Source organism: Eremomyces bilateralis (genome assembly GCF_010015585.1).
Source record: "Eremomyces bilateralis CBS 781.70 unplaced genomic scaffold P152scaffold_17, whole genome shotgun sequence".
Lineage (NCBI taxonomy): Eukaryota > Fungi > Ascomycota > Dothideomycetes > Eremomycetales > Eremomycetaceae > Eremomyces > Eremomyces bilateralis.
The window spans coordinates 1-12459 of NW_022985083.1; the positions used below are offsets into that span (position 1 = coordinate 1).

Below are 12459 nucleotides of genomic sequence, written 5' to 3' on the forward strand. Positions count from 1 at the left end.
CACTCACACACCACGCTGCATGATAAGGAGGCCCTGTACAGCGAGTTCTCCAAAGTGGATTCCAAGATTCGAATTATGGTCGCAACTGAGTCACTGGGAACGGGAGTGGACCTCTCGAATGTCATACGTGTCGTCCAATATGGATTCCCCTTGGAGCGGCTTTTAAGCGTTCTCATCCAACGGTTTGGTCGTGCAGCTAGAATGGCCAGCATCAAGGGGGAGGCTGTCTTCCTGGTGGAAAGCTGGGCTGTAGGCGACAGGGTTTCATCAACAAGAGCGGCGTTCTCCAGAAGCCGGAAGCAGTCGTCTTTAAGACAGCTTTCTTATACGAGCCAGCTAGCTCAGTCATGCCCCGTCGAGCCAGAAGCGGAGAGTGATGTTCCAGACCACGAAGCGGATGTTGCTGTAGACGCCATTGACTATGGCGTCCCAGAAGACCAGCGCAAACGCAAAACACAGAGAGAGCGCCGGACAGAGCTGTACAATGACTGCCCAGCACTATACAATTTTGTCAATCGATCCAATTGCCTACGCCGAATCCTGATGGATTGGCTGCAAGAGAGTTTGTCAGATCCCGCATCTAAGTTGCCTCCTCCTAGACCGGACGAATGTTGTAACGCCTGCAACCCTGGCCTGACGCGGACGGTGCCTTTCCCGTGGGACATTGCTCCCAGTCTTCGGAAACCCCACGCTGGGACAGCACCAGGTGCATTTTATGACCGCCTAGCCCTCTGGGGAGACAATGTTGTTAACTCGGCGCATCAGACGGCGAAGCCCGAACTTTCCGTGAAGCTATTTACTCAGAAGAGTGAGTGGATATCATTATCGACAGAATATGCCTACATCCATACAGCCGCTGAGTTGGAGGAGTTTGTGAAATCGACCTGGTTGAAAGACCATTCCGATGAACTCTTTAAGGAGTTTAATAATATCAAGTCCTACGTCGTGAGGAACTGGCCTGGAGGTAGCAGGCTAGAAACGTCACGGACGTCAGGAGCTGCAGGCCCAGTGCAGATTTCCCTTGATTATCAAGAAGTCTACAAGGGTCCAGAAGGGAGAGAGACTCACAAGGGGCAATCTTCAGTCGCGATTGAGCATCCCACTCAGCCAGAGAAACCTGTGTCCTTCTTGCGTAAGAGCGATGATTATATTTCCTCATTGGAGAAACTCATTGCTCGCGCGAGAGAGAATACAGCATTATGCTCTCCATGTTCACCTGACCGAGCGTTGTCAGAAAGACAGCCTATGATTATTGCCGAGCAACAGTTTCGACAAAGTTCGTTGCTCGAGAGACAAGGTCCCCCTGCCACGAAGCAGATGTCCCAACAAGGAGAGCCTCAGGAAAGAAGAGTATCGACCGAAGTAAAGACTCTAATAACTCCCGATCAAGGACGAAGAGCATCATTTTTGCGTGACCGAGAAGAGTACGCTTCCTCGCTAGAACGAATCACTGCCAACGCAAGAGAGATATCAGCCTCGTGCTCTCCTTATCTAGCTACCCAATCAGTGCCGATAGTGGTAGCAGATTCGTCATTAACATCCATTAGGTCGGTTACATCGACAAACGTAGATTGCTCCTCTGGCATATCTAGTGTTTTCGAAGACAGTGAGAATGGTTTGTCCAGCGTAAGTGGTGGCAATCAGTCGTCGAAACGTCCCGCACCGAGTGAAGGAGAAGGAGAAATGATAAAGCGGGTCGCTCTCAGCGTTTTAGACTCTAATATAAGGCGAAGTCCTCGCAGTGAAAAAGAGAAGAATAGGCGTTATTACCACGGAGAGCGGATATTATAGATGGACTACTCCGACTCGATATCCGAAGGTAAGCCCCATTCGTGGGCTTCATCTCTATCTTCCAAGGGCTGGTGACGTAGGTTAGCACAAGACTGAATACTCTACTAGAACAAAACATACTAGTATCGCCATCATGTCGTTATCGGGATCCAGATCAGCCGTCGCTCCTCCTGTCTCGTAAGGTGGCACTATTATTTGATCTTCGTCTCTCATGACCTTGGCGTTAAATATTTCTAGCTTCTTTGTCGCCACCCTTTCGAGCCCGATCGTATGTATGTCCGGCGCTTGATGTCTGGCTTTCCTACCGCCTCTGTAAAATTTAATCGAATCGCACGCCAATTCAAATGCCAGTATATGAATATCATCCACTGGAGAGGGCACGGAATGCTTGGAGCTTTCCTTCCGCGCAAATGCTTTCTCTATCGTCTTGCGTAGGAAAACAGTGTATTCTGCTGTTAACGAGGTAGTCTTAAACAGTGCATCTAATCCGAAAGTCGACGTTCGACGGGCCCAAAGCTCTCTTTTCAGCTCCAGGTTCAGATATTCAAGGCTACGATCGACTTCTTGCCAAGTGTCCCGACAGCCATGTGGATTAACGAGGCTATTCGAGAGTATTGCGCGCCGAAGCTCCTTATCACAAGCTTTGGTGCTGGTGAGCCGTTTTAGATAGAGCATTTCGAATGCGTAGTTTGATTGTCCAGTCCCCTCGAAGTAAAAGCAACAGACACCAATGACTCGGTCGATGAGTCCTATATCTCCGTTTTTGATGCCGTACTTCAAGGTCTTGTACACAACCATTTGTTGAAGGTATCGAGCATGACTGAGGAACTCCTCATCGACTGTATTGTTGGCATGCTTCTCCTTTGATGGTCGCCAGGCTTCCGGCCCAAATGCGGATCTGCGAACATCCTCCACTAGGTCCATGAAGCCTCTAGTATTCATGTTCTGAATTGCCTTGTCAACCTCCTCTTGATCGGAGGTATCGATGCCGTACTGCTCGAGGCGAGTATAAAGTAGTCCAATAACTCGAGCGTCGAAACTGTGAAGCACCAGCTCTTCTAGAACCTGAAAAGCTGCACGGTCCGCTGGAATATTCTTTCGTCCCCAGAAGTTGATGTTGTGATAGAGAGTTGAAGCGTCCTGTTGCTCCATGTTTCCGTAATGTGTCTTTTGCATGAGCCATAGAAAATTCATGCGCAGGTGAAAGAGAGCAGCGACTCCTATCAGCCAGTCTTTTCTATCATACGATATAGACGCGTCGACTTGCTCAGCCTGCATAGATCGGATGAGTGAAGAGGTTTTTTGATCGCCAAACGCCAAGAACAGACGGTTGTCGAATTCTTTACTATCTAGTTGGAATTGGCGCTTGTAGATGCTCTCTATAACCTCGTAGGAGCCATCTAGAGTACCTTCGTTGAAGAGAATCGGACCGAGCGTCTTGCTATCTGTCTTTCGAAGCTCAAGTAACTCGACGGTTGGCATAGCCGGGAATGGGATGTCGGAATTAGAGAAGATAGATTTGACCGATTTTGGATATGCTGTCCGAATCGCCTCCGCTATGAAGTAGCTGTCAATCTTGGAGGCAGTCTCGTCGTATATGGCGGCGCCGGGAGAGTAGAAAAGGTCCTCTATTGAAAGTGGAGTCTCACGGTGTAGCATCGATTTCCTTAATCCACCTGGAGGAATGTCGGCGCCTCTGAAAACTTTCCCCGTTGTTACCGAGCGCATTTCTGCATGGTTTGAAATGAGCTGGTGCTTAACACCTTCTCGATAGTCGAAATTATCGTAGACAACACAGGCGTTCAGCAGCTGGCCGTATCGACGGACCGTCCCCTACGTACGGTTAGTTGAAATCCATTCCGAGGGACGGTGACGATGCCTTCGCTTGTTCTGCCACGGTTTCAAGATGTCTGTGGACTGCCTTGTAGCCTTCACAAACCCCAAATTGGTGAAAAAGGTCGAGGACCCGACGTTTCACGCCATTGGAGTGTAGAAAGGCACCAAATACGCGGGGAAACTTGTTGCTCCCTTCCGACGCCCGAGAATAGCAGAGGATCGACGTGATTATCGCAGTCCTGTGGTTAAATTTAGAAGGATCTCGTGGTGGTCGATCTTTCCTCTCTATCTTGGGCGCCATAAGACCGTCGAGCAGTCCACATAGAAGAGGAGCATGAGTGTTAACTTGCTCATACATCCAGCCGAACCGCAAGTCGTCGAGTATGCACTCGTAGTCCTCTGGTTTCTGGCCATCTTCAGACTGGCCATCTTCAGACCGCCCCTCCCGCCCAATACTGGCCTGTAGAGACTTTTCTCGTTCGCGGTGGACCTGGTAGGCACTAAACATACCTCCGGCTTCTTCCAGCGCTTTCATTTCTTTTCTTAGTGCCTTCACGGTGACAATTCCTCCCACACCAGACGCAGGATGTTGTCGTATTGCGTCTAGCACCTCTGGTTGAGTGTATATCGCGTCTACAAGGCGTTTGGCACGCGTCGCAGGTCGATCTCCGTAGCCGTCACCACCTTGAGTTGTTACATACACTCGGATGAACTCGGCAAGCGTCAAGTGGTGTGTTTGGGACATGTATTTGCATATGTCGTTCACTCGCTTTTCTGACGTCCATACTCGAGATCTGGCGCGTCTACGATGGACATCGGCAGTCGAAGCAGTAGTTCGTGGCTGTTCTCTGCTCTCTAGAGGCGTTGGGTTCAGTCGTACGCTGCGCCGAGAGGAGGTTCGATCTGACATCGTCCAAAATTCACTGGGTTATCAAGAAACGATAGAGGATTCGATTGAACGAGTCAATTTTACTGTGCGATAGCTCGTTGTGGAGGAAAACGAGGTTGATGTGATTAAATTGCTCTCATACAAACGATCTCGATTCAGGCCAAAAATCAATGACAGAATCCTCAGGCTATTTGGTCGAGGACCATACCAATTAGGTATAGCGCGGTTCGTTGCCTCAGGCACGACCACAATGGCCTGAGCTTGCTGAGGTAAGCTATTTGTTCGAGGAGCACATGTGACTTACCGATTAGGTATAGTCCGCTCCGGTGCCTTGGCACGACCACAAATAGCCTGAGCTTGCTGAGGTAAGATCAAGGCGATCAACCGCAAGCCTGGCTTAGTAGTACAGAGCTTCCATCGATAATTTTTATCGGGTAATCTGATACGATAATCGGTATCGCCGATACCGATTATCCTGTAATATTACCCGATAATTCCTTAGCGCCCTGCCGCCCACCAAATGCTTCAAGTGATAGAAATCATAGAATATTATTTACGTCTCAATCACCACGTACAGCATAATGAGCTCTATATTCGATTTATCTAGTGTTTCAAATTCTCTTGAGTCTGAAAATTCAACCATTACCACCAATTCGCGCAAGAAATCCTCTCCGATCCATAAGCATACTCGAGAGCCAAAAGACGGTGAACCAGCGTACGACAAGAACGGACATCTCCTATATTATTGCAACTACTGCACTACTACAGCGAAGAGTTCAACAGCTGGGCTTCGGCTACATCTTCAAAAAGAGCATGATATCGAGTCTCCTACGGGTATACGTCGTGCGGCAAAAATCGCTGGAGAGGAGGCAGTTGTTGAGCTATACCAAGCTATTCTAGCAAAGGGAGGGGGCACTACGGAGATCGATACAGAGGTTCTAGAACAGGTTATCAATCAGGAAGTTCTAAAGAAAGCTATTCTGGACTTAGTGATCGTACGACGGCTCCCCTTCTCGATTGTTCAATGGCCCGAATTCCATGCTTTCTGCTCCGCACTCAACCGGGAATCAAATACCTTTATTCCTACGTCCCCCTCTACTGTCTCAAAATGGATCACGGATTCCTTTCCGGAGGCACAAGATATCGTACGAAAAGTACTTCAATCTGCCAAAACAAAGATCCACCTTGCTGTCGATGTCTGGACCTCTCCGAATCGACATCTTTTGCTTGCAATCTGCGCTAGCTTTGTGGACGACCAGGACCATCTCAAGAATACTTTGATTGCTCTTCGTACGATACATGACCACAGCGGCAAGGGACAGTTTGACGTCTTACTTCCTGTACTAGACGACTATGGAATTACCCAGAGTGTCGGTGCTCTTGTTGGCGACAATGCAACAACAAACGATACTCTTTGTCACGAGATAAGCCAGCATCTTTCTCTCGAGTATAAGATTTCGTGGAGTGCCACACAACAACGGATTCGCTGCCAGGGCCACATTCTCAATCTCGTCGTCCAAGCGTTTCTTTTTTCAAAAGAAGACGACGAGGATATCATGAAATCGTACGATAAAGAAGATGAAGAAGGGGAAGAATTAGGAGAGAAGGAGAAGAAGGATCGAGCGAATAATATTCGGAACAGAATGGGAGTAATGGGAAAACTCCATAATATTGTCGTACACAGCCGAGAATCAGGAGGTCGGATGAAAGAGCTTGTTAGGCTTATTGGGAGATCAATTCCTCTTGATAATCGTACGAGATGGAATAGCTGGTTTCGGATGTTCGAGGTGGCGCTTTCCGATTCTGTACGACCAGGACTTCAAAAGTATATGGAAATGTACCATGAACAGGGCTCAATTGACAAAAAGGATCTAATCAGTACTGAAGGTTGGATACAACTCCGTACGATTTGCTCATTTCTTGAAGTTTTCGATGGGGCAACTCTTTTCTTACAAGGAGACGAAGTCACGCTTGAACGGGTTCTGGAAAGTATGGACATTCTTGAAGGTTTCTTTGAAAAGACTCTGGTAAGTCGTACGATCCAAAGAAGTATTCTTTTATTAATTCTTTAGGACGAGATGAAGCAGGATAAAGCTTTGAAGCAAATTTTTACTCGAGTTCAATCTTCCTTTACAAAGTTTAAGGACTATTCCGCGAAGCTAGGGGGATCTCCATACTATGCCGCAGCGCGAATTCTCCACCCAGAGAGGCGTACGACATGGTTACAAGATAAGAACGGAGAGATTTCAACGGCGTCGCAGCAAACCCTATGGAAAGTGAAGCAACTCTGGGGGAAATGGCGCAAAGAAATACTACCTTCAGTTGTTGCAGCAAGGTCATCCGATAAAGAAAGAGCTGGACAGTCAATTACTCAGCCGGACGACAGAAAGCTCGATTCGTTTCAGAAGCTTCGCCGCGATTACCAGGACAGACAGCTTCGCCCACAGAGCCAGGATGAGCTTGAGAATTTCCTTGCGGAAACACCGTCGTACGGTATCTCTAGACCATCAATCAAGTGGTGGACAGACGAAGTTCAACAACAGAGATGGCCACGGCTCTCACTCTTTGCTATTGAAATCCTTTCAATACCAGCGATGAGCGATAAGCCAGAGAGAATCTTCTCAGGCGGACGACGTAGAGTAGGATGGGAGCGCGCATCAACGAGTCCAGGGATGATTGAGAAGACGGAGTGTATGAAGGATTGGAAGAGCCAGGGCATTTTAAAGGTAAAATTCTAGAAGAACAGATTTCCTTATCGTACGATAGTGTTTATTTAACTTAGACTAGCATAAAGAAGAGAAGGTTTAATTCGATTATTTTCTATTTTCTATTCATAATTATAAATATCACGACGATTGTGAGGGCTGGGGTTTAAAATAACGATACATGCGTAAACTATCGGGTATTATTAGATAATCGGTGTCAGGAAGCCCCGATACCCGATAATCGTATCAAACCTATCAGAGCTATCGGTGGAAGCACTGCAAGTTAGTAGTTAGTACTTTAACTTAGATCTAAAACGGATGGGGAATTAATCGCACACTGAAGCCTTATGAACATCGTATCTAAATAATACTGGGAAGCTTATTCTGTATGGGTATGTATAGGCAGCCTAGGATTAATGAATCCCTTCGCATTTGAACTCCCATCAATACATCAGCCACCTTCAGTCAATTCTGATATTATATGAATAACATTGAGTGCTACTGAACTTGCCCCCAAAAAACGGCAGTATTTTAATGCCGTATTTGAAGGGGTTTTGGCTTGGTGGAAACTCGCTCGTTTCATTGCCGTCGTTGCCGGCATTGCCCAAAAGCATTTTCTTAGGAGACGTTTGCGATTTGGTGGATCTATGGACTCGCGGAAAGTGGGTCTATAGTTAGTAGTTTGACGTTAAATGATGGTGTTGCTAAATCCCTGGGATATAGGGCTATAAACAGACTAACCCCATATCTATGGATATGAGGAAAATAAAGCATTCGGCATTCCAGCGCCAGTCATCCTCTCATGATGTAAACCCTTCGCCTTCGTAGTCGATAGCAACCCTCTGTCTATAGGATTCTGGGTAACGGGCTATAGGGAATCGATGCAAGGGCTGAAGTCTCATATAGACGGACCCGAATTACGTCTCGGGTGGATAAGCGAGTGCAAATAAGCCCTTTTCGTACTAGGTCACGTTTCCGGGGTATCGAGGGGCTTCTGAGCATAAATGATATGACTAGAGTGCGGTCAGTAACGGCCAAAACCGCCGGACGAACGGTGAGACTGACTACTTGTGGTAAAAGTACGTCGTCTTCATGTCCTCACGGAACTTCGCGTTCAGCACATCCACTTCCTTCGGATCCCAGCCCCGGAATGCCGTCAAGAGCCGCATGCTCATCGCAGCGGCCCCCTCGCGCATGGTAGTTCCGTAGTACTGGCCAACCAAACTCTTCTTCTTGTCTTTAGGCCAGCTGCCGGAGGGCACTTCGAAAACATGATTTTCCAACTTGGTGAAACCTGTAGATTTGCAGATGTCCGGGATGATGAGGGCGGGAGTTGGCGTCGCGCCATAGTAATCTCCGCATGTTTCCATCACCACATCGTGCCAGGCTTTGACGGCATTGTCGGGCAGCTTTCCTAGTTCGCCGGAGGGGGAGTAAGGACGGACGTCCCAGTCCTTGAACTCAACCCAACCACCAGGATTGAGTTGTCTGTTAAGGTCAACTTAAATACATGGGTGCTTAGATGCGAGGGGGGGCACCGGATAGATGTTACGGGGAGAGTTACCGAAAGCACTGTTTAATGAGCTTAGACCAATCATGGATGGAGCCGGCCAGGTATCGACAATGGACGAAATCGAATTGGCCGCGGAAATTCCATTCGTCCTCGACGTCATCGATCTCGAATTGCACATTTGGTGGGACCCTCGTCACGTTAGATGGCACTACTTGAAATTGTCAGTTAGACGCACCAGGAAGGTTGTCTTGGGCTGAGGTCGACTCCGGTAACCTGGAATATGAGTTAATAGGTAAACTAAGCATGCATTGGGGAGGGCCTATACCTTCGCACTTGGATACTTGTCACCTATTCAGGTAAGAATTAGAAGCACTCAAGACAATCTGTTCTGTACAGTCCCTTCTCACCCATATCAATTGCCCAGATTCCTGTTCCAGTTCCCACGTCGAGGATTGCTCCCGGATTCTCGCCAATCGGTGCGAGGTGAAGCTCGCCGTTCAGATGGAGTAGAGCAATATGATGATGAATATCCAGCCGGTCTAGCTCGTCATCGTCATCTGGCATGATATATTCTGGTTCAAATCAATCAAAAGAAAGGATCATCTACTGGCAATGGTGGTCGCCTACTGCCCGACTTGTATGAGTGGTATCGGCGACCATTTTCAAATGTGTGTTCTAGAATCGAAGACGCAAGCGAGGTGGTCTCGCTTGCTCTACGATGAAAATGTCAGTACTTCTATTGAGAGGACAGTCTGCCGGAATAGCGGACTGTGCTGAGGGCGGCTCGTAGCCTTACCCGTCGTCTCCGATCGCAGAGTCTACCTATATTCAAAATCAGAAACACATTACAACTTCGACTCGTACAAATGGAGAGTTCAAACGCAGAAATATCGACCAATGGATGCAACCAATAATGTTGGGAAACAACAATAGCGTCGCAGATCAAAGCGATGTTGCATACCTCGGTGCCAACCTCAACGGCTACAACGTCAGCAGCCTCTTCGATGGTAGCGGTTGGCCGATCTGCCGGGGCCGCCGGAGAAGGCGATTTAGATACGGCTTCAGTCATGGTAGGCGCAAGACTCGCAAGAGATATATCGGATGGATTGACTTGCGGGAGAGAGCGGGAGAGGGTCAAGATAGAGAGAGATACGCGGGGCCCTATTTTTATAGAGGAGGCGAGGGTAACGAAGGATCATCATGCGGACCAATGACGACCAAGGTCATGGTCGGCTCCATTAGTCTGACGCTAAGCTCAAGGGAATGGGCGGGCTGCTGCGGGGAGAAAATAGTGCAGAAGCTTATGTACTGTGGTTTGTTGCTAGCGAGTAAGGTATCTAGCTCATATCGCCGATGTTGACTCAAGTGCTATGGGGCGACTGGTGACTGGTGATGATTGGAGGGAGGTTTGGGGGGCTCCGAGGAGCGGATGGGATCATGGGAGTGATAAAGCACGAAAAGTCGCATTTCCGAATCCATCTGTGGCTCCCCTTTTTTTTTCGTGTAACCACAGCATGGATGCACTTCCAGGTCTCCCTGATGGGCTGCTCGCTCGCCTGGCTTTGCTTGCTACTGTCGCCCTTGTGTCGTCCTGTGTCTGGAGTTACTTAAGGTCACCACTCCGCCATGTCCCCGGCCCGTTTTTCGCCCGTATCTCCGATCTGTGGCGGGTCGGGAGCTGGTGGACGGGCCATGCGCAACTGACGCTGATCCAACTGCACCGCCGCTTCGGGTCTGCTGTACGGCTGGGACCGAATATGATCAGTTTGAGCGATTCGAACTTGATCAACGTCGTCTACTCCAGTAAGACGCCATGGATCAAGGTGAGCATCGAAAACGATGCCTGAAGCACCTCGTGCCAAGCAAAATTGAATCTCCGAATGATCGCTGAGTAACTATTGTATAGAGCGATATGTATGCATCGAACGATGTTGTCGTCGATGGCGTCGTCACCTCCAATCTCTTCAACACGACGGATCAAGCGTGGCACACCAAGATGGTGAAGCCATTGCGCAACATTGGCACCGTTACCAAAACGCTCGCCTTCGAGCCGGCCGTGGACGAGACGATCGAGATTTTCTGCTCCAAGCTAGACCAAATGGCGAGCGAAGGCGTCGTAGTTCCAATGGAGAAATGGTTGCTTTGGTGTAATATGCATCGCTCGTGCAGTAGAATGACGAAAGTACTTACGCCGACCCATTAGTTGCATACGACTGCCTCCATAAGCTCACCTTTGGCTATCATCGCGGCTATCTCGAGACAGGTAGCGATGTCGGGAATTTCATCAAAGACGCATATGGCGGTTTGATCTACTTTGGCTTGGTATCGTTCCCCCTTCTTCGGACGAGAATACGGCACTGACAGTTCTCCAGTGCGTGAACATGCCCTTGCTTGACCGTTTCCTGATGAAGAACCCTTTGATGAAGCCGTTTCTCGGTCCCCCGCCCTTCCTCTGGGCCTTCCAACAAGCCTACGCTGACGTGGCCGAACGCAAGCGAAAGCACGAGGCTGAAGGCACGTCCCCCGGGTCCTCGGACTTCCTCGATCTCTTCCTCGGGGCGCGAGATTCATTCCCCGATATCGTCAGCAACGACGACGTGGTGGTGAATTATCTCTTCGTGAACCTAGTGGCCGGGTCGGACAACACGGGGATTTCCTTGGCTGCGATCGTCTACCATGTCTACCGCAACCCGCGGATTCTCGAGAAGCTCCGGAATGAATTGGAGGTCGAGAAGGTCAATGGTACGCTTCCTGCCTCGTATCGTGACACAAGCCGCCTTCCATACCTTGATGCCGTCGTGCATGAGGGTTTGAGAATTCATCCTCCTATCGGACTGCCCCTCGAACGTGTCGTTCCCGCTAGTGGTTGGCAGATGCCGGACGGTGGCCCATTTATCCCGGCAGGCACGAAAGTTGGGATGAACTCATGGGTGAGCAATCGAGACGAGAAGACATTCGGTCCTGAGGATGTGGACGAATTTGTGCCGGAGCGGTGGATGCCGAGAAACGGAGAGTCGGACGAAGCGTGGAAGGGGAGGTTGGGCCGGATGAAGAGCTTGATGCTCACATTTGGTTTTGGGACTCGGATTTGTACCGGAAAGAGTGTCGCCATGATGGAGTTGTATAAGGTCGTGGGAACTTTAGTCGGAAAATATGATGTGAGTCCCTTGTTCCTCCTCTGATAGATGGATTTCACTAATGATGTGGCACCGTAGATGACTTTTATGACACCCGAGTGGAAGATGGAGAATATATGGTTTGTGTTTCCATCAGGATTCGATGTCAAGATACAGCAAAGAAGATAAGAGCACGATTGTTGATGTCAGCTGGTCTTTGGAGTGTGGAGCTTCGCCCTAGTTTGTTGCTCTGCCATCGTCCTTATGGCTGAAAGTGTGAGGGTTGAAAGTGATAATATATGTATTATTATCAGTCTCGAAAGTTGAAGTGGCAAAGGAGATTGATAAGAACGCTACGGTGCTAAGCTGGTTGGCAATATAATTTTGTTCTGTAGTACGGAGTACTCCGTATGGAGTACTGCAATAGAGCTTAGTACCTAAAGAGGTTAGCACGGCGGTCAAACTATTAGCGGGGGGCTGGCGGCACGTGTCACCTCAGCTGATCATTGGAGAGGTTTTGCAACCTCGAAAACCATTTTACAACTCGATTTACAACTCCACAGAAAAAGCGGTTAATATCTCTATATAAGGTTAGCGTATAAACTATTT

General features: G+C 48.7%; 4 protein-coding genes across 4 annotated transcripts; 2 read left to right on the forward strand and 2 right to left on the reverse strand.

The window, feature by feature from the left end:
- Positions 1 to 6: 6 nt before the first annotated feature.
- On the forward strand, positions 7 to 1952 carry P152DRAFT_88227 (uncharacterized protein). Its single transcript, XM_033683311.1, has 2 exons — positions 7 to 1862; positions 1915 to 1952. The coding sequence occupies exon 1, from the start codon at positions 76 to 78 to the stop codon at positions 1789 to 1791; it is 1716 nt and encodes a 571-aa protein (XP_033532154.1). The 5' UTR covers positions 7 to 75; the 3' UTR covers positions 1792 to 1862; positions 1915 to 1952.
- On the reverse strand, positions 1797 to 4162 carry P152DRAFT_475367 (uncharacterized protein; the record flags this gene model as incomplete). The annotated part of the gene is made up of 3 exons (XM_033681414.1): positions 1797 to 1859; positions 1912 to 3624; positions 3731 to 4162. 3 exons carry the CDS (start codon positions 4160 to 4162, stop codon positions 1797 to 1799), a joined length of 2208 nt encoding a protein of 735 aa, XP_033532155.1.
- Positions 4163 to 7716: 3554 nt separating this feature from the next.
- On the reverse strand, positions 7717 to 9874 carry P152DRAFT_460219 (S-adenosyl-L-methionine-dependent methyltransferase). Its single transcript, XM_033679850.1, has 9 exons — positions 9696 to 9874; positions 9531 to 9556; positions 9362 to 9447; positions 9142 to 9306; positions 9060 to 9082; positions 8970 to 9007; positions 8786 to 8923; positions 8287 to 8709; positions 7717 to 8234 (listed from the first exon to the last, which is right to left on the reverse strand). The coding sequence occupies exons 1-9, from the start codon at positions 9801 to 9803 to the stop codon at positions 8189 to 8191; spliced, it is 1053 nt and encodes a 350-aa protein (XP_033532156.1). The 5' UTR covers positions 9804 to 9874; the 3' UTR covers positions 7717 to 8188.
- Positions 9875 to 10226: 352 nt separating this feature from the next.
- Positions 10227 to 12352, forward strand: P152DRAFT_460223 (putative cytochrome P450). Its single transcript, XM_033679851.1, has 5 exons — positions 10227 to 10557; positions 10641 to 10881; positions 10938 to 11056; positions 11107 to 11892; positions 11950 to 12352. The coding sequence occupies exons 1-5, from the start codon at positions 10249 to 10251 to the stop codon at positions 12037 to 12039; spliced, it is 1545 nt and encodes a 514-aa protein (XP_033532157.1). The 5' UTR covers positions 10227 to 10248; the 3' UTR covers positions 12040 to 12352.
- Positions 12353 to 12459: the final 107 nt, after the last annotated feature.